This window comes from Prionailurus viverrinus, chromosome B4 (genome assembly GCF_022837055.1).
Source record: "Prionailurus viverrinus isolate Anna chromosome B4, UM_Priviv_1.0, whole genome shotgun sequence".
Taxonomy (NCBI): Eukaryota; Metazoa; Chordata; class Mammalia; order Carnivora; family Felidae; genus Prionailurus; species Prionailurus viverrinus.
In genome coordinates, this window is record NC_062567.1 from 117,808,888 (window position 1) to 117,831,126 (window position 22,239).

Below are 22,239 nucleotides of genomic sequence, written 5' to 3' on the forward strand. Positions count from 1 at the left end.
ACAATTCTCTCAGTTTACACTCTGCACATAATCATCCACGGCAACATTCCTACCAAGTTTAACTTGTCAGTGTTGCCCCCTGGTGCCTCTTCAAATTCACCTAAGCTCAAGGGACTCCTGGCAACATGAGACAGGTCTCATCAATATAATAAAGTTCATCACATGTAACTACATACACAAGGATTCTAGTCCAAATAAGGAGCACTTACTTATGTCCATTTAAGGCTGCATGGTGTAAAGCAGTGTAACCCGAACTGTCTGTGCAGTTTACATTGGGGCCTCGCCAGATGCTGCAAATAAAGCACAAGTGCAGAGTTAACAGTTAAGCAGAATCGTGCTTTGAAAAACAAAGAAGCCTGATAGTCCCACAGCCAGCAGCATGTTGCATATGAAAATTTTAGTCATGTAGAAAATGAATGCCATCTTTCATGTATTCTCCTTGGAACAATAATTTATTTGATGTAGAGAAATTATTAGTGAATGTAGGCCTACTGCCATGTATTAAAATCTGAATACAAAAATTCCCTATTCCTTTATTTCATTACTTAAATATTGGAAGCAATTAACACTCAGCCACTGTAGTTTATACCAAAGAATAAAGATTCATAACACCTGCCTCCTCCCTTTTAACACAACCCTTCTAAGATGGCAGAGATTTATATAAGTTAAAAGATATTTCTGCATTATGGGAAGAATATATAAACTCTTCTTGCTATTTAAACGCTACCAAGAAAATAAGTATTTCATACTTGAAAATATAGTTGAAGATTTGGACTGCTGTAAACCAGAAGATTCTAACAGTTCTCAAGTTATCATTTTACAAAACAACATATTTTAGAGACAATGTAACTACATAAAATAGCCCATTTTATCCTGACATTATTACTATAGAAACTATTTTTAGCATTTGAAAACATAAGGAATTGAAAGCCACTTTTCCTAAAGTAGACCAAAAAATTACTTTATCTGGCATTCATGACAATATTAAAGCCCTCAAAACTAAGGTCTAGAGAGCCCCAGGGAAGGTGGCAGAAGAGGACCCTAATTCACCTCCTCCCACAGATATAACTAGATAACACTCACATCAGCACAAATAATGTAGAAAATGATCCAAAGACTGGCAGAACAAACCCCACACCTAAATATCAAGGAAAGGTCACATCGAATAGGGTAGGAAGGGCATACATACAGTAGGGAGCTAAACCCCTTGGGTCTGGTCACCAGAGGGAGGGAGCTGCAACACAGGCATGTAGAGAGGTGACAAAGAGACTATCACAATGGAAAGTCTGGGAAAGACAAATCCCCACAGCATTTAGCTTTGAAAATCAGTGGAATTGAATTTCATGAGTTCCTGTAACAAGCAGGACTTAAAGCCTGGAACTTAAAAATCAGTGGCTGGGCTCTGGGAGAGCAAGCACAAAGGGTGAAAGGAAAATGAGTCCCTGCCCTTAAAGAAACACACAACAAATAGTTCTCAAAGACACCACTTAGAAGCAGCAGTTTGAAAAACATCTAGGGTGCATCTGGGGTGCACAGGAGGGAGAGTCAGTTATTAATTTCAGAGTTCCTGAGGGACTTCTCCAGGAACAAAAGAGCTGGCAGGTGCCATCTCCCCCCCACTCCCCAGCATAATCACATAGCCTTGTGCAGTGGCAGAAACAGCAGGGTGCATGCATTCACTACTTAGTGCTTACACTGCACCCTGCCCCCTTTTAAAGCCACACTTGCCTTAGGTGCTGCAGGTCCCCTCTCCCAGACCATTGCAAATCTTGCCAACACTACCTCCCCCAACCTACTGTGGAGGACCCTGGCACCTTTTTAAAACTGCAACCCTCACCTGCACACACTGTGGAGTTCCCTTGCCAGCCTGAGTCTCTGCAGCAGCTACATGTCCCCTGTGGAGGAGGACAATTGCCACCTCATTATAAGTACACACCCTGCTCACTACTCTCAAGAGCAAGAGACTAGTTGACAATTCTAACACAAGGAAACAGACAAAAACAGGCAAAATGAGATGACAGAGAATTATGTCCCAAATGAAACAAGAAGACAAAATCACAGCAAGAGACATAAGCAATAGAGGTATATGTAATATCCTGAAAGAAAATTTAAAGTAATGATCATAAAGATACTCACTGGACTTGAGAAAAGAGTGAAGGACATCAGTGAGACCAGACTCTTAACACAGAGTTAAAAAAGAACCAATCAGAGATGAAGAAAATAATAACTGAAGTGAAAAATATACTTGATGGGCACCTGGGTGGCTCAGACCATTAAGGGTCTGACTCTTAATTTAGGCTCAAGTCATGATCCCAGGGTTGTGGGATCAATCCTCACATTGGGCTTCATGCTAATCATGGAGCTTTCTCAAGATTCTCTCTCTCTCTCTCTCTCTCTCTCTCTCTCCTTCTGGCCCTCTCCCCTGCTCACATGCTCTCACTTTCTTGAAAATAAAAAAAAAAAATTATTCTATTAGAATAAATAGGCTAGAAGAAGTAGAGGAATGAATTAGCAACCTGGAAGAAAAAATAATGGACAGTAATCAAGCTTAGCAGGTGAGAGAAAAAAGCTGCAAAATGAGAGTAGACGGGGAATTCAGACACTCCACAATCATAATAATATTCTCATTAGAGGGATACCAGAAAGAGAAGAGAAAAAAGGGGGGGGAAGAAAATTTATTTAAAGAAATAATAGCTGAAAACTTCCCTAATATGGAAAAGGAGGAAGAGAGTTACCCAATAAAACCAACCCCAGGAGGTCTATACCAAGACACATAGTAATTAAAAGGGCAAAAAGTAGTGATATAAACAGAGAATTTTAAAAGCAGCAAGAGAAAAGAAGACAGTTACATACAAGGGAAACTCCATAAGGCTACCAACAGATTTTTTAGTAGAAACTTTGAAGACAAAAAGGGATTAATATGATATATCAAAGTGCTGAAAGGGAAAAATCTGCAGCCAAGAACACTCTATCCAGGGAGACTATCATTCAGAATAGAAGGAGAGATACAGAGTTTCTCAGACAAATAAAAAAGAAAAAAAAAAGGAATTGATTACCACTAAATCAGCCCTACAATAAATATTAAAGGGGACTCTTTGAGTATAAATGAAAGACCATAAGTGAGAGTGTGAAAAGTAAAAAACACAAAAGCAGTATAAATAAGTATATTTGTAAAATTCAGCCAAAGGATTCACAAAATAAATTGTTGTAAAATATAATACCATATATGTGAAATATGCTGGAGAGGGGAGTAAAGAATGGGTTCAAACTTAATCAGCCATCAACTTCATACAGACTACTATACGCAGATGTTATATACAAAACTAACAGTAACCAAAAATCAAAAACCAGTAATACATATATAAAGAATAAAGAGAAAGGAGTATCACTAAAAGAAAGCCAGTAAATCATCAAAGAGAGAAAGAAAGGCTCAGAGAAAACTACCAAAACAACTATAAAACAAGTAACAGAATGGCAACAAATACCTATTGATAATTACTTTGAATGTAAATGGACTACATGCTGCAAAGACATATGGTGACAGAGTAGATTAAAAAAAAAAAGATGAATCTATATAGTGCCCTACAAGAGACTCACTTCAAGCCTAAAGACACCTGCATACTGAAAGTGAGGGGATGGAGAAATATTTATCATGCAAAACAATGCTGGGGTAGCAATACTTCTATCACACAAAACAGAATTTAAAATAAAAACTGTAAAAATAAACAAAGAAGGGTTCTATATAATCATAAAGGGAACAATTCAACAAAAAGATATAAAAATCATTTAAGTATTTTTGCACCCAACATGGGAGAAACCAAATACATAATACGGTTAATAACAAATATGAAGGGGGTCACCTGGGTGGCTCAGTGGGTAAGCATCTGACCTTAGCTCAGGTCATAATCTCAAAGTTCGTGAGTTTGAGCCCCACGTTGGGCTCTGTGCTGATAGAGTATGGAGCCTCCCTCAGCTTCTGTGTCTCCCTTTCTCTCTGCCCCACTCCCCACCTCCCGCTCATGCTCTGTCTCTCTCTCTCTCTCTCTCTCTCTCTCTCTCTCAAAAATAAATAAATATTTTTTAAAAAGGAAAGGATAAAAAACCATATGATCATTTCAAAAGGATCAGAAAAAGCATCGGACAAAGTACAGAATCCTTTGTGATAAAAACCCTCAACAAAGTAGGTATAGAGGAAAAATACCTCAATATATGAAAAACCCACAATGAACATCATACTCAATGGTGAAAAACTGAGAACTTTTCCCCTACAGTCAGGAAGAAGACAAGGATATCCACTCTTGCTTTTATTCAACGTACTATTGGAAGTCTTACCCACAGCAATCAGACAACACAAAGAAGGAAAAGACATCTGAGTTAATAAAGAAGAAGTAAAACTTTCACTATTTGCAGATGACATGATACTATATATACAAGACCTGAAATACTTCACCAAAACCTAGAATTGAAATGAATTCCATGAAGTCAAAGGATACAAAATAATATACAGAAATCTGCTTCAATTCTATACACTAAATATGAAGCAGCAGAAAGACCTATTTACAATAGCTATTAATGACTGCACCAAAAATAATACAATACCTAAAAATAAAATTAACCAAAGAGGTGAATGACCTCTACTCTGAAAACAATACAACACTGATTAAAGAAGGATCAGAGGGAAGATGGCAGCGTAGGAGGACACTGGGCTCACCGCGTCCTGCTGGTCACTTAGATTCCACCTACACCTGCCTAAATAATCCAGAAAACCGCCAGAAGACTAGCAGAACGGAGTCTCCGGAGCCAAGCGCAGACGAGAGGCCCACGGAAGAGGGTAGGAAGGGTGGCGAGGCAGTGCACGCTACACGGACTGGCAGGAGGGAGGCGGGGCGAAGGGGTGGCCCGCCGGCCAAGCACAGCTCCTGAGTCTGGCTGGCAAAAGCGGAGGGGCCGGACGGAGTGTGTTGCGACAGCAAGCGGGACTTGACATCTGGAAGGTTATATGTTAACAGCTCTGCTCCGAGAGCGGGAAGGCTGGAGGACAACGGGAGGGAGAGTTGCTGAGCCCCTGGACGACAGAGCGCAGTTTGGCGGAGAACAAAGGCGCTCACCAGCGCCATCTCCCTCGCCCATCCCCCAGCCAAAATCCTAAAGGGAACCAGTTCCTGCCAGGGAACTTGCTGGCACCGTGCAAACACCCAACGCTGTGCTTCTGCGGATCCGCACCTCCGGCAGCGGGTCTGACTCCCTCCCACTGCCACAGGGCCCCTCCTGAAGTGGATCACCTAAGGAGAAGCGAGCTAAGCCTGCCCCTCCTGCCCCTGTGCACCTTGCCTACCCACCCCAGCTAATACGCCAGATCCCCAGCACCACAAGCCTGGCAGTGTACAAGTAGCCCAGATGGGGCCACACCACCCCACAGTGAATCCCGCCCCTAGGAGAGGGGAAGAGAAGGCAAACACCAGTCTGACTGTGGCCCCAGAGGTGGGCTGGGGGCAGGCATCAGGTCTGACTGTGGCCCCACCCACCAACTCCAGTTACTCAAGATAGCACAGGGGAAGTGCCCTGCAGGTCCACACCACTCCAGGGACTATCCAAAATGACCAAACGGAAGAATTCCCCTCAAAAACATCTCCAGGAAATAAAAACAGCTAATGAACTGAACAAAAAGGATTTAAACAATACAACAGAAAGTGAATTTAGACTAATAGTCATAAAATTAATCGCTGGGCTTGAAAACAGTATAGAGGACAGCAGAGAATCTCTTGCTACAGAGATCAAGGGACTAAGGAATAGTCAGGAGGGGCTAAAAAATTCTATAAACGAGCTGCAAAATAAAATAGAAACAACCACGGCTCGAATTGAAGAGGCAGAGGAGAGAATAGGCGAACTAGAAGATAAAATTATGGAAAAAGAGAAAGCTGAGAAAAAGAGAGATAAAAAAATCCAGGAGTATGAGGGGAAAATTAGAGAACTAAGTGATGCACTAAAGAGAAATGATATACGCATAATTGGTATTCCAGAGGAGGAAGAGAGAGGGAAAGGTGCTGAAGGTATACTTGAAGAAATAATAGCTGAGAACTTCCCTGATCTGGGGAAGGAAAAAGGCATTGAAATCCAAGAGGCACAGAGAACTCCCTTCAGACGTAACTTGAATCGATCTTCTGCATGATATATCATAGTGAAACTGGCAAAATACAAGGATAAAGAGAAAATTCTGAAAGCAGCTAGAGATAAACGTGCCCTAACATATTCAGGGAGAACTATAAGACTTGTGACTGATCTCTCTTCTGAAACTTGGCAGGCTAGAAAGGAATGGCAGGATATCTTCAGTGTGATGAAAAGAAAAAATATGCAGCCGAGAATCCTTCCTCCAGCAAGTCTGTCATTTAGAATAGAAGGAGAAATAAAGGTCTTCCCAAACAAACAAAAACTGAAGGAATTCGTCACCACTAAACCAGCCCTACAAGAGATCCTAAGGGGGATCCTGTGAGACAAAGTACCAGAGATACCACTACAAGCATGAAACCTACGGACATCACAATGACTCTAAACCCATATCTTTCTATAATAACACTGAATGTAAATGGACTAAATGTGCCAAACAAAAGACATAGGGTATCAGAATGGATTGAAAAACAAGACCCATCTATTTGCTATCTACAAGAGACTCATTTTAGACCTGAGGACACCTTCATATTGAGACCATGGGGATGGAGAACTATTTATCATGCCACTGGAAGTCAAAAGAAAGCTGGAGTAGCCATACTTATATCAGACAAACTAGACTTTAAATTAAAGGCTGTAACAAGAGATGAAGAAGGGCATTCTATAATAATTACAGGGTCTATCCATCAGGAAGAGCTAAGAATTATAAATGTCTCTGCGCCGAATACGGGAGCCCCCATATATATAAAACAATTACTCATAAACATAAGCAACCTTATTGATAAGAATGTGGTAATTGCAGGGGACTTAAACACTCCACTTACAGAAATGGATAGATCATCTAGACACACGGTCAATAAAGAAACAAGGGCCCTGAATGCTACATTGGATCAGATGGACTTCACAGATATATTTAGAACTCTGCATCCCAAAGCAACAGCATATACTTTCTTCTCGAGTGCACATGGAACATTCTCCAAGATAGATCACATACTGGGTCACAAAACAGCCCTTCATAAGTATACAAGAATTGAAATCATACCATGCATACTTTCAGACCACAATGCTATAAAGCTTGAAATCCATCACAGGAAAAAGTCTGGAAAACCGCCAAAAGCATGGAGGTTAAAGAACACCCTACTAAAGAATGAATGGGTCAACCAGGCAATTACAGAAGAAATTAAAAAATATATGGAAACAAACGAAAATGAAAATACAACAATCCAAACGCTTTGGGATGCAGCAAACGCAGTCCTGAGAGGAAAATACATTGCAATCCAGGCCTATCTCAAGAAACAAGAGAAATCCCAAATACAAAAACTAACAGCACACCTAAAGGAAATAGAAGCAGAACAGCAAAGACAGCCAAAACCCAGCAGAAGAGAAATAATAAAGATCAGAGCAGAAATAAACAATATAGAATCTAAAAAACTGTAGAGCAGATCAACGAAACCAAGAGTTGGTTTTTTGAAAAAATAAACAAAATTGACAAACCTCTAGCCAGGCTTCTCAAAAAGAAAAGGGAGATGACCCAAATAGATAAAATCATGAATGAAAATGGAATTATTACAACCAATCCCTCAGAGATACAAGCAATTATCAGGGAATACTATGAAAAAATTATATGCCAACAAACAGGACAACCTGGAAGAAATGGACAAATCCCTAAACACCCACACACTTCCAAAACTCAATCAGGAGAAAACAGAAAGCTTGAACAGACCCATAACCAGCAAAGAAATTGAATCAGTCATCAAAAATCTCCCAATAAGAGTCCAGGACCAGATGGCTTCCCAAGGGAGTTCTACCAGATGTTTAAAGCAGAGATAATACCTATCCTTCTCAAGCTATTCCAAAAAATAGAAAGGGAAGGAAAACTTCCAGACTCATTCTATGAAGCCAGTATTACTTTGATTCCTAAACCAGACAGAGACCCAGTAAAAAAAAGAGAACGACAGGCCAATATCCCTGATGAATATGGATGCAAAAATTCTCAATAAGATACTAGCAAATCGAATTCAACAGCATATAAAAAGAATTATTCACCATGATCAAGTGGGATTCATTCCTGGGATGCAGGGCTGGTTCAACATTCGCAAATCAATCAACGTGATACACCACATTAATAAAAGAAAAGATAAGAACCATATGATCCTGTCAATCGATGCAGAAAAGGCCTTTGACAAAATCCAACACCTTTTCTTAATAAAAACCCCTCAGAAAGTCGGGATAGAAGGAACACACTTAAAGATCATAAAAGCCATTTATGAAAAGCCCACAGCTAACATCATCCTCAATGGGGAAAAACTGAGAGCTTTTTCCCTGAGATCAGGAACACGACAGGGATGTCCACTCTCCCCGCTGTTGTTTAACATAGTGTTGGAAGTTCTAGCATCAGCAATCAGACAACAAAAGGAAATCGAAGCCATCAACATTGGCAAAGATGAAGTCAAGCTTTCACTTTTTGCAGATGACATGATATTATACATGGAAAATCTGATAGACTTCACCAAAAGTCTGCTAGAACTGATACATGAATTTAGCAAAGTTGCAGGATACAAAATCAATGTACAGAAATCAGTTGCATTCTTATACACTAACAATGAAGCAACATAAAGACAAATAAAGAAACTGATCCCATTCACAATTGCACCAAGAAGCATAAAATACCTAGGGATAAATCTAACCAAAGATATAAAAGATCTGCATGCTGAAAACTACAGAAAGCTTATGAAGGAAATTGAAGAAGATATAAAGAAATGGAAAAACATTCCCTGCTCATGGATTGGAAGAATAAATATTGTCAAAATGTCAATACTACCCAAAGCTATCTACACATTCAATGCAATCCCAATCAAAATTGCACGAGCATTCTTCTCGAAGCTAGAACAAGCAATCCTAAAATTCATATGGAACCACAAAAGGCCCCGAATAGCCAAAGGAATTTTGAAGAAGACAACCAAAGCAGGAGGCATCACAATCCCAGACTTTAGCCTCTACTACAAAGCTGTAATCATTAAGACAGCATGGTATTGGCACAAAAACAGACACATAGACCAATGGAATAGAATAGAAACCCCAGAACTAGACCCACAAACGTATGGCCAACTAATCTTTGAAAAGCAGGAAAGAACATCCAATGGAAAAAAGACAGTCTCTTTAACAAATGGTGCTGGGAGAACTGGACAGCAACATGCAGAAGATTGAAACTAGACTACTTTCTCACACCATTCACAAAAATAAACTCAAAATGGATAAAGGACCTGAATGTGAGACAGGAAACCATCAAAACCTTAGAGGAGAAAGCAGGAAAAGACCTCTCTGACCTCAGCCATAGCAATCTCTTACTTGACACATCCCCAAAGGCAAGGGAATTAAAAGCAAAAATGAACTACTGGGACCTTATGAAGATAAAAAGCTTCTGCACTGCAAAGGAAACAACCAACAAAACTAAAAGGCAACCAACGGAATGGGTAAAGATATTTGCAATGACATATCGGACAAAGGGCTAGTATCCAGAATCTGTAAAGAGGTCACCAAACTCCACACCCGAAAAACAAATAACCCAGTGAAGAAATGGGCAGAAAACATGAATAGACACTTCTCTAACGAAGACATCCAGATGGCCAACAGGCACATGAAAAGATGCTCAACGTCATTCCTCATCAGAGAAATACAAATCAAAACCACACTCAGATATCACCTCACACCAGTCAGAGTGGCCAAAATGAACAAATCAGGAGACTATACATGCTGGAGAGGATGTGGAGAAATGGGAACCCTCTTGCACTGTTGGTGGGAATGCAAATTGGTGCAGCCACTCTGGAAAGCAGTGTGGAGGTTCCTCAGAAAATTAAAAATAGACCTACCCTATGACCCAGCAATAGCACTGCTAGGAATTTACCCAAGGGATACAGGAGTACTGATGCATAGGGGCACTTGTACCCCAATGTTTATAGCAGCACTCTCAACAATAGCCAAATTGTGGAAAGAGCCTAAATGTCCATCAACTGATGAATGGATAAAGAAATTGTGGTTTATATACACAATGGAGTACTACGTGGCAATGAGAAAGAATGAAATATGACCCTTTGTAGCAACGTGGATGGAACTGGAGAATGTAATGCTAAATGAAATAAGCCATACAGAGAAAGACAGATACCCTATGTTTTCACTCTTATGTGGATCCTGAGAAACTTAACAGAAACCCATGGGGGAGGGGAAGGAAAAAAAAAAAGGTTAGAGTGGGAGAGAGCCAAAGCATAAGAGACTCTTAAAAACTGAGAACAAACTGAGGGTTGATGGGGGGTGGGAGGGAGGGGAGGGTGGGTGATGGGTATTGAGGAGGGCACCTTTTGGGATGAGCACTGGGTGTTGTTTGGAAACCAATTTGACAATAAATTTCATAAAGTGAAAAAAATAAAAAAATAAACAAAAAAAACACTGATTAAAGAAACTGAAGATAACAGAAAGAGATGGAAAGATATTCCATGTTCATGGATTGGAAGAACAAATATTGTTAAAATTGTCTATACTACTGAAAGCAATCTACACATTTAATGCAATCCCTACCAAAATCCCAACAGCATTTTTCACAGAACTAAAACAAATAATACTAAAATTTGTATGGAACCACAAAAGACCCTGAGTAGCCAAAGCAATCTTGAAAAAGAAGAAGAAAATTGGAGGAAGCACAATTCCAGACTTAAACTTTTATTACAAAACTATAGCAATTAAAACAGTATGGTACTGGCACAAAACCACATATAGATCAATGGAACAGAATACAAAACCCAGAAATAAACACACAATAACATGGCTGATTAAAGTTCTATAAAGAAGGCAGAAATATGCCATGGGAAAAAAGTGTCTTCAACACATGTTGCTGGGAAAACTAGACACCTATATGCAAAAGAATAAAACTGGACCACTTTCTTACATGCAAAAATAAGCTCAAAATAGATTAAGGACCTAAATGTGAAACCTGCAACCATAAAAATCCTAGAAGAGAGGGCAGCAAGTAATTTCTCTGACATTGGCCACAGCAATATTTTTCTAAATAGGTCTCCTGAAGCAAGGGAAACAAAAGCAAAATAAACTATTGGAACTACATCAAAATAAAAAGCTTCTGCACAGAAAACAATCAACAAAACTAAAAGACAATATACTGAGTGGGAGAAGATATTTGCAAATGATATAGACTTACTAGCTGAAATATTTAAAGAACTGATACAAGTCAACACCAAGAAAACACAAATAATGCGATTAAAAATAATCCAATTAAAATGAGCTCATGAGTGGCTCAATTGAGCATCCACTCATTTTCAGCTCAGGTCGTGATCCAAGGGTAGTAAGATCAAGCCCCATTTCAGGTTCCATCCTGAGTGTAGGGCCTGCTTGGGATTCTCTTTCTTTCTCTGCCCTTCTCCACTGCTCATGCTGTCTCTCTAAAGAAAAACCAAAAAAAGGAAAAAGGACATGAACAGACATATCTCCAATGAAGGCATACAGATAGCCAAAAGAGACATGAAAAGATACTCAACATCACTCATCATCCAGGAAATACAATTAAAAATCACAATGGGGGGGTGGGGAGGCCTGGATGGCTCAGGTGGTTAAGCGGGTAACTCTTGATTTCAGCTCAGGTCATGATCTCACAGTTCGTGAGTTCAAGCCCTGCATAGGGCTCTGTGTTCACTGCACAGAGGCTGCTTTGAATCCTCTGTCTCCCTCTTTCTACCCCTCCCCAACTCTCTCTCTCTCTCTCTCTCTCTCTCTCTCTCTCTCTCTCTCTCTCTTAAAAAATAAAGGTGGGAGACCTGGGAAGATGGAGTCGTAGGAGGATGCTGGGCTTACCTTGCCCTGCCAATCAGTTAGATTCCATCCACATAGGCCTAAATAACCCAGAAAACTGCCAGTAGACTAGCAGAACAGACTCTCCAGAGCCAAGAGTAGACAAGAGGCCCACGGAAGAGGGTAGGAAGGGCGGAGAGGTGGTGTGTGCTACACGGACTGGTGGGAGGGAGCCAGGGTGGTGGAGGGGCAGCCCACAGGCAAGGTAGAGCCCCTAAAGTCTGGCTTGCAAAAGTGGAGGGGCCAGACTGCGTGAGTTCTGACAGCCAGTGGGACTTAACATCTGGAATTTTAAAAGTCAACAGCTCTGCTCTCGGAGAGCAGGGAGGGCGAGAAGATGACAAGAGGGAGAGTTGTTGAGCCACAGAAGGACAGGACTTGGTGGGGGAACAAAGGCACTGGCAAGCGCCATTTCTCTCTCCCATCCCCAGCCGAATTCCAAAGGGAACCAGTTCCTGTCACCCAACTTGCTTGCACCTCGCAAACACCCAACGCTGTGCTCCTGTGGATCCATCCCTCCGAGGGGCCTGCCTCCCTTCTGGTGCTGCAGGGCTCCTTCTGCAGGGGACCACTGATGGCAAAGTGAGCTAAGCGTGACCCTCTCGCCCCTGTGCACCTTGCGGATCCACCCTGGTTAATACACCCTTGGCCAGATCCCATCGAAGAAGCACCACAAGCCTGGCAGTGTACAAGCAGCCCAGACACAGGCCACACCACTGGATAGTGAGTCCTGCCCCTGGGAGAGGGGAAGATAAGGTACACACCAGTCTGACTTTGGCCCCAGCACTGGACTGGGGGCCGACATCGGGTCTGACTGCGGCCCCGCCCACCAACACAAGTTACTCCAGACAGCCACAGGGGAAGTGCCCTGCAGTTTGGAGCTACTGCAGGGACTAATCAAAATGACAAAATGGAAGAATTTTCCTCAAAAGAAACTCCAGGAAGTGGCGACAGCTAAACGAATTGGTCATAAACGATTTAAGCAATATAACGGAACAAGAATTTAGAATAATAGTCATAAAATTAATCACTGGGATTGAAAAAAGCATAGAGGACAGCAGAGAATCTACTGCTACAGAGATCAAGGGACTAAAAAATAGTCATGAGGAATTAAAAGATGCTACAAATGAGGTGCAAAATAAAATGGAGGCAGCCATAGCATGGTTTGAAGAGGCAGAGGAGAGAATATGTGAATTAGAAGATAAAATTATGGAAAAAGAGGAAGCTGAGAAAAAGAGAGATAAAAATATCCAGGAGTATGAGGGGAGAATTAAAGAACTAAATGATGCAATCAAACAGAACAATATCCGTATCATAGGAATTCCAGAAGAGAGAAAGGGGCTGAAGGTGTACTTGAACAAATCATAGCTGAGAACTTCCCTGGTCTGTGGAAGGAAACAGGCATTGAAATCCAAGAGGTACAGAGAACTCCCTTCAGACATAATTTGAATCGATCTTCTGCATGACATATCATAGTGAAAATAGCAAAATACAAGGATAAAGAAAGAACTCTGAAAGCAGCTAGGGATAAACAGGCCCTAACATACAAAGGTAGACACACAGGGTAGTAGCAGACCTGTCTACTGAAACTTGGCAGGCCAGAAAGGAATGGAAGGAAATCTTCAATATGATGAACAAAAAAAAATATGCAGCCAAGAATCCTTTATCTAGCAAGTCTGTCATTCAGAATAGAAAAAGAGATAAAGGTTTTCCCAAACAAAAACTGAAGGAATTCATCACCACTAAACTAGCCCTACAAGAGATCCTAAGGGGGACTCTGTGAGTGAAATGTTGCAAGGACCACAAAGTACCAGAGACACCACTACAAGCATGAAAACTACAGATATCACAATGTCTCTAATCCCATATCTTTCGAAGATAAAAAGCTTCTGCACTGCAAAGGAAACAACCAACAAAACTAAAAGGCAACCAACGGAATGGGAAACGATATTTGCAAACGACATATCGGACAAAGGGCTAGTATCCAGAATCTGTAAAGAGGTCACCAAACTCCACACCCGAAAAACAAATAACCCAGTGAAGAAATGGGCAGAAAACATGAATAGACACTTCTCTAACGAAGACATCCAGATGGCCAACAGGCACATGAAAAGATGCTCAACGTCATTCCTCATCAGAGAAATACAAATCAAAACCACACTCAGATATCACCTCACACCATTAAGAGTGGCTAAAATGAACAAATCAAGAGAGTATAGATGCTGGAGAGAATGTGGAGAAATGGCAACCCTCTTGCACTGTTGGTGGGAATGAAAACTGGTGCAGCAGTTCTGGAAAACAGTGTGGAGGTTCCTCAAAAAATTAAAAATAGATCTACCCTATGACCCAGCAATAGCACTGCTAGGAATTTACCCAAGGGATACAAGAGTGCTGATGCATAGGGCCACTTGGACCCCAATGTTTATAGCAGCACTTTCAACAATAGCCAAATTATGGAATGTGCCTAAATGTCCATCAACTGATGAATGGATAAAGAAGTTGTGGTTTATATATACAATGGAATACTACTTGGCAATGAGAAAGAATGAAATATGGCCTTTTATAGCAACATGGATGGAACTGGAGAGTGTTATACTAAGTGAAATAAGTCCTACAGAGAAAGACAGATACCTTATGTTTTCACTCTTATGTGGATCCTGAGAAATTTAACAGAAGACCATGCGGGAGGGGAAGGGGGGAAAAAAGTTATAGAGAGGGACGGAGGTAAACCATAAGAGACTCTTAAAAACTGAGAATAAACTGAAGGTTGATGGGGGGGGGTGGGAGGGAGGGGAAAGTGGATGATGGGCATTGAGGAGGGCACCTATTTGGATGAGCACTGGGTGTTGTATGGAAACCAATTTGACAATAAATTTCATCTTAAAAAAAATCCCAGCAAGCTTGTTTTATAGGAATTGACTAGCTGATTTTAAAATTCATGTGGAAAGACAAAGGATCTCAACTAGCCAAAACAATTTTGAAAAAGAAAAAAGTTGGAGACTTATACTACCTGATTACAAGCTATGATGAAATTATATAGTAAATGAGAGAGAGTATGATATTAAAGATAAATCAATGGAACATAATGGAGAGACACAGAGTACATTTTCACCTGTACATATATGCAACTGACTTTTGACAAAAGCACTATGGCAATTGATTAAAGAAGGGGTAGTCCGATCAAAAAACTGGGCTGAAACAAATGGATATCCTTAGGCCAAAATAAATAGTTTGACCATACCTCACCACACCATATACAAAAATTAACTTAAAAATGAATCCTAGATCTAAAAGCAGAACCTAAAACTGTAGAACTTCTATAAGAAAATATATTGGAAAAATTTTGTCACCTTAGGTGAAGCAAAGATTTCTTGATATGACACCAAAATGACCTACACAAGAAAATTTGACAAATTAAAATTTCAACAGTTAAGAATTTCTGCTCTTCAAAGACACTGTTAAAGAGAATAAGAAGGAAATGAACTGAGAGAAAACATTTGCAAATCACATTTTCTGATATAGCCTTTGATCCAGGTAAGAAACTCTAAAATATACGAACAAGAAAATCAACAACTTAAAAAAAAATCAAAAGATTTGAAGCAGATACTACAACAAAGATATACAGATGGCAAGTATGAACATGAAAAGGTGCTCAACATCATTTGTCTTTAGAGAAATGCAAATTAAAGTCATGAGATACTAGTTATATCTATTAAAATGGCCATGATTAAAAAGACTTAGCAAACCAATGTTGACAAGGATATAAATCAACTACAACTCTCACATACTGCAGGTAGCCACATAAAATAGTACAACAACTTTAGGAAACAATTTGGTAGTTTCTTAAAAAGTTAAATATTTAACTACAATACAATTAGTCACTCCACTCTAGTTATTTAGTCAAGAGAAATGACAGCATATGCTCACACCAAGATTTATATATAAATATTCCTAAAGTTTTATTTATAATATAGTCCAAAACTGAAACAATTCAAAGGTTCATTAACAGGTGAATGGAAGAGGTGCCTGGGTGGCTCAGTGGGTTAAGCGGTAGAATTCAGTTCAGGTCATGATCTTGCAGATTATGAGTTCCAGCCTGCGTCGGGCTCTGCACTGACAGCTCGGAGCCTGGAGCCTACTTTGGATTCTGTTCTCCCTCTCTCTCTGCACCCCTAGCCCCCACCACTCACTCTCTGTCTCTCAAAAATAAACATTAAAAAAATTAAAATTAAAAAAACAGGTGAATGGATAAATAAATCCTGATATATCCATACAATGGAATACTACTCAAAAATAAAGAGGAGTGAAATATTGAAATAACTAGCAGCATTGGTTGAAAATCTATATCAATTAGATTCTCAGATTCCTTGCTCTTCTTGGAACAGCAGAATGAGAGATTTTATTCTCTGGAATGGATTAAACTCATGGTCTCTGGACTACCAGGTAACAGACAAAGTTGAGGAAAGGGATACCAGATAGCATGAGGCAGAGAAATGACTATTTTTCACCCTCAATCATGAAAACATTTTTTCAGGAATATTTCTTGAATGATTTTATCTTTTCTTACATTTTTCAAATATCAACTTTATCTTATAGTAAATTCTTATATGCAGTGCTGGTCTATTTCTAGGGGTTTTCTTGTATTCATTGATTTCTCTATTTTGGCACTAGAATCATATTTTTTAGGACTGTTTATAATTGGTGGTACACAGATTCTCTCAGTGCTTCTTGTTTCACAATTTTTTTCTTCAAATTCCTCTAGATGCCTATGAAATAAAAGTACTAATATGAAGACTACAGATACAAAACTAGTTACTGTATAATTTTAGTACTATAAAAAAAAAGCAGATGAATGACCTTCAAAAACGGAAAAACTAAGTAAGATCCACCTACACCACGGAATATCAACTACTAAAGTAAGTTAGTTTGATCTATATGTATTGACCTTGAAAGTTCACCAAAACATTTGTATGTAATTGAAGAATCACTGAATTCTAATCCTAAAACCAATATTGGACTGTATGCTAACTAGCTAGAATTTAAATAAAAATTTGGAAGGAAAAATAAAGTTAACTAAAACATATTAAGTGAAAAAAGCAAACTTCAGAATATTGTGTGCCAATATCCTAAATGTTTTACATGTATTAACTGATTTATATCCACACAACTAAAAGACAGATGTTGTTATTATTCCCATTGTCTAAGATTTGCATTAACATAGAAAAAATGCATGCAAAAATACATCATTCACCTCTGAATTATTTGAAGAGTCAAAATTATCATGTATTCCCTTCAAGGAAAAACAAAAAGACAATAAATTACAAGGGAAGAAAACACAGGTTTATTCAGATTGTGAAGTGACTTATAACATGTCAAGAAGCTTAGTCTTTATTCTGTAGGCAACCTGGATCTAAGAGCATTATCGGACAGTTATCTTGTATCAGAAAGATACAAGATCAGTGTTTTCGAATGAGAGTTCTTGTGACATTTGGAAGGTGAACAGAGTACACAAATTAGTGGCAGAGAGTTAGGCTAGTATGTCTAGGGAAGGAGCAAAGAAATCTGAACTAATGGAGATATAGTAGTGGATAGAAAAGAGGGAGGAAATTCAAATAGATATGTCTAAAATAAAACCTATGGGAGAAGGTATGCGTATGATACGATAAGAGAAAAATAATGAAGTTTCTCCCATGAATGAAATGCATGATGATGAGATATTTCCATTACAGAGAACTGCAAGGGCAGTGGTGTATTTTGGGGAAACCCAAGTTTCAGTTAAAGTTAACTAGAACACTATGTTGCTCAGGAATACCTCCAGCAAAGTAGGGAAAAGAAATAAGAAAATACTGTAAATTAACTCCATCTATTTCTAAAAATGTCCTGTATGTTATGAGACCTTATAAATGGTTAATAAGGAAGATACTGGTATTTATAACTGAAATAAGATTCAGGGTCTATGGATTCCATGTACCTATACCATCCTCAGTTCCCCATTATCAGAAAAAAAAATTATGATAGCATGAAAAAAAATCTCTAGTGCATGTCTGCTTTCCTAAACAGAATGGATGTGAATGCAATCTTTTTTTTAAAGCAAGGAGGTTTAGCATGGGGATTTAGTATATATATAAATATATTTGACTGTACCTATTGACAGAGCCTATACGCACATACCCAGAGCACATGCACACATATTTGAAACACTATAAATAAGCCAGACCCAAAGCTTCCAACTAAAAACATATTTTAAATAATAAAACTTGATGTTTAAAATCTCAAGCTTTGTGCTAATGTTCTACTTCATTCCAACATTTTGCACTGTGCTCCCCTTGTTTCTCAATAATAATCCTCAAATTTAAAGAGGGCCTATATTAACATAAATCTGTTTTACAAAGTGCAAGAGTTTCTAAGCAATTGTAAATGCTTGTTACATTCTTATTTCAAAAAAAAAGGGCAATGTATAGATCTTTGGTGTTAGTCTAATGTGCAGTCAATTCCTTCTCCTATATATACTTGTCAATATTTTAAATTCTGTATGTGGAGATTCTTGCCCAGGATGAATGTTCTGAGACAATCTGAGATCCCTAATTACCAAAGGTTTAATTTCCTTTGTTAAGTATATGTACGAATGCAAAAAAAAATTGGATTAGTAGGTTTTAAAACAAACATAAAATAGGTTTCCTAGAGAATTTTCAAATAACCAGGACATTGTTTAGTCAGAATGTTTTATTCCCTGAGCTTTCACATATTAAAGAAGATTATTCCTAAATAAACTATAAGCCTGAATTTCTTGGGCCATTATATTCACAAGTATAGTAAATAAGATTTAGGCACAGCTACTCCACAAATTGATCATTACGCCCTCTACCAACCTATGGGAAATATCCACTAGCAACATAAGACTGTTACAGCTTTCCTTGATTTTCATATATGACCCCTGACACTTGAAATCACTCCAGGGCTCCAGATATAGAAACTCATACAGAATGTGCATCGAATGCCTCAGGGAGGGTGTCAAAGTATGTAGGAATAGTCTTCTATTGCATCAGATAATTTCATGCAATGCAAAACAAAGTCCCTCTTCTTTGAAATTTGTATCTGAATAGTTTGTTTCCATTTTTGGATGAACTGCAAAGACGTACACATGCTTTTGAGTGTAGTACCGTAAGTTAAGTTCTCATCCCTATAGTGATGATGTAAGTTTATTATCATGAGCTTCTATTATCATTAGAAGTGTCTCATGTGGACCAAATGGATCTAGAATAATGTGAATATACATATAAATTTAAAGGTTTTAATAGCCACATTAAAAAAGCAAAAAGAGTGAAATTAGTTTTAATATATTTGATTTAATCTACTATATCCAAAATACTATCATTTAAACACATAATCAATACAAAATTATTGAGGTATTTTTAAATTCCTTCTGGTAATGTTTTCAACATCAGTGTTTATTTTATATTTGTGGCACATTGCAATTAGGACTAGCCATATTACAAGTGCTTGATAGCCACATGTGGAAATTTTAAGATTAACTCTGATAGTTTAAAATGCTTTCTAAAAGTAACTGAAAACACTGACTTTGTGATAAATAAATGCCTATTTGATTCAGTCACAGAAAATGTAACAATTTCTCATCATCTAGGCAAAGCTATGCAATAGACTTACTACCTAGTCACAATAGAGACCATAAATGCACATTTTACATAAGTGAGTTTACATAGGAAACACTATAGCTAAAATTACACTAACCAAATATTTTCTAATGAATAATATGCACCCTGAATCACTTGATGCAAATTGCAATAACATATTCACACAGCAAACCAGAACTGGCCAACTGTGAGCAGAAATAACTCCTTGAGTTATAATCACACAATTTATGATCTCTCTACTATATATATAGTATATGCCACAAGACAGTATTTTAGAATATAAGAATCTGTAACCATACAGAGAACCACAGAGTTAAGAAAATATGAGAAGAAAACTAGAACATCTATTTCAACACAGTTTCAACTTTGTCACTGGGTCTCAGACTATAAAACATTATTCTCCCACCCTCATCTTCTCTTCTATGAGTATAATTCTTGAAAATTAAACCAACTCACAAGGCAGATTAATCTTTCACTATTATGCAAACACTGATTTTGGTGGAAATTGTTCTTATTCTCATTCTCTTCTTAGGTAACAATATTTCCAAAGATACTGTGCTAGGCAGAACAATGGTATCCCAAAGATATCTACACCTTAATCCCTGGAGTATGTGAGTATGTTATGTTTCATGGCAAGGAGGATTTCAGGTTGCAGATGGAACTGTTAATCAGCTGACCTTATCCTGAATTTTTTTCCCCTTAAAAAACAGCATTGACAAGAACCACTGAAATAATGAGAGGATAATTCTTGTCGTACTGATGACTTTTATGGCCTGTCTGGTAGGGTTTCACCATTTGGTATGACCTTTGCTGTTGGATTCTCATGGATATCTTTTTGCCACATTAAAAGAAGGTTTTGTTCTTTCAGTAATGAACAAAAAGACAATGAATAACATAATGGGTAGGGGCGCCTGGGTGGCTCAGTCAGTTGAGCATCTGACTTCAGCTCAGGTCATGATCTCACAGCTCATGGGTTCGAGCCCCGCATCAGGCTCTGTGCTGACAGCTTGGAGCCTGAAGCTTCGGATTCTTGTCTCCCTCTCTCTCTGCCCCTAACCCACTCGCGTTCTGTCTCTGTCTCTCTCAAAAATGAATAATCATTAAAAAAAATTTTTTTTAACATAATGAATAAAAACAGATTCATGATTCAAACTGTCAAAGTTTAAATGCTCGTTCCATCTCTAAATGCATGACCTTGGTAAGATTATGTAACCATGCTGTGCCTCAGTTTCCTTATCTATAAAATGAACATACCAGTACTAGCTACTTCATAGGGTTTTTAGGAAGGTTACATTAGACAGTCCATGTAAAGTGCTTGCTCAGTGCATGACACAGAGTAATCGTCATTATTTCTATAAAGAGTAATCCAGAATACTCTTATGGTTTGTTAAATTTATTTAGGATATAATCCAGGATGATTATATAGGTTTTCCCTTTTAATACATTAACATATTTATTCCTGGTAAGAATCATCTTTACACTCCTAGAATTAAATTTGTCTCCCTATGGTTCTTTAAAAGAACACACATGTAAAATAATCTAGTACTAGCACTTCTGTAGAGTAAATCCTTAAAATTTCCAATGTGTTCAATGGTTACTGATCTATCAATACAGTCAACCTTGACATGCATCAATTCCATAATTGACATTTTTTTTTAATTTTTTTTAACGTTTTTATTTATTTTTGAGACAGGGAGAGACAGAGCATGAACAGGGGAGGGTCAGAGAGAAGGAGACACAGAATCTGAAACAGGCTCCAGGCTCTGAACTGTCAGCACAGAGCCCGATGCGGGGCTCAAACTCACGGACCGCGAGATCATGACCTGAGCTGAAGTCGGCCGCTTAACCGACTGAGCCACCCAGGCGCCCCCATAATTGACATTTTTTAAGAAGTTAATTATTTCCACTTATGTTTTCTTACTGAATAAGAACTACATATTTTTATATTTTTTATCTTCTATATTTGCAATTCTACCACCATTTTCATTCCTAATGTTCTGTATTATTTTTTCTTTCATATGCCTAGGTGGGTCTATTTTATTGTCATATTCAAAGATACAGTTAACTTGATTTTTAAAATTTTTTTAATGTTTATTTATTTTTGAGAGACAGAGCATGAGCAGGAGAAGGGCAGAGAGAGAGGGAGACACAGAATCGGAAACAGACTCCAGGCTTTGAGCTGTCAGCACAGAGCCTGATGTGGGGCTCAACCTCATGAGCCGTGAGATCATGACCTGAGCTGAAGTTGGGCGTTTAACCGACTAAGCCACCCAGGCACCCCCAGTTAACTTGATTTTTATCAAACACCTACAAGATGAGTTATTTATTCATGTACTTGTTTACTAACATATTACCTTCTGTTCTTAACTATAACAATTCATCATACAATTATTGTTGTATTCTTTCTTCTAGCTCTTTAGTTGAATGCTTATTTTATTCTTTCCTATTTGAAAGCAAAAGCATAACAGGCTATCACTTTTCTACTGAGTAAGGTTTTGTCCACATCACTTAGGTTTTGACAAGTCATATTTTAATTTCAATTATTATATATACTTTATAAAATTCACTT

At 38.5% G+C, this 22,239-nt stretch overlaps 1 protein-coding gene across 2 annotated transcripts in view; it reads right to left on the reverse strand.

Moving 5' to 3' along the window:
- The window catches only part of ANKS1B (ankyrin repeat and sterile alpha motif domain containing 1B), a 1,101,801-nt gene that overhangs the window by 931,917 nt on the left and 147,645 nt on the right, over positions 1-22,239 (reverse strand). For both annotated transcript variants that reach the window (XM_047867387.1, XM_047867386.1), the window contains exon 2: positions 210-290. In XM_047867387.1, coding sequence (XP_047723343.1) covers positions 210-290 — 81 coding nt within the window. The remainder of the gene's footprint in view (positions 1-209; positions 291-22,239) is intronic.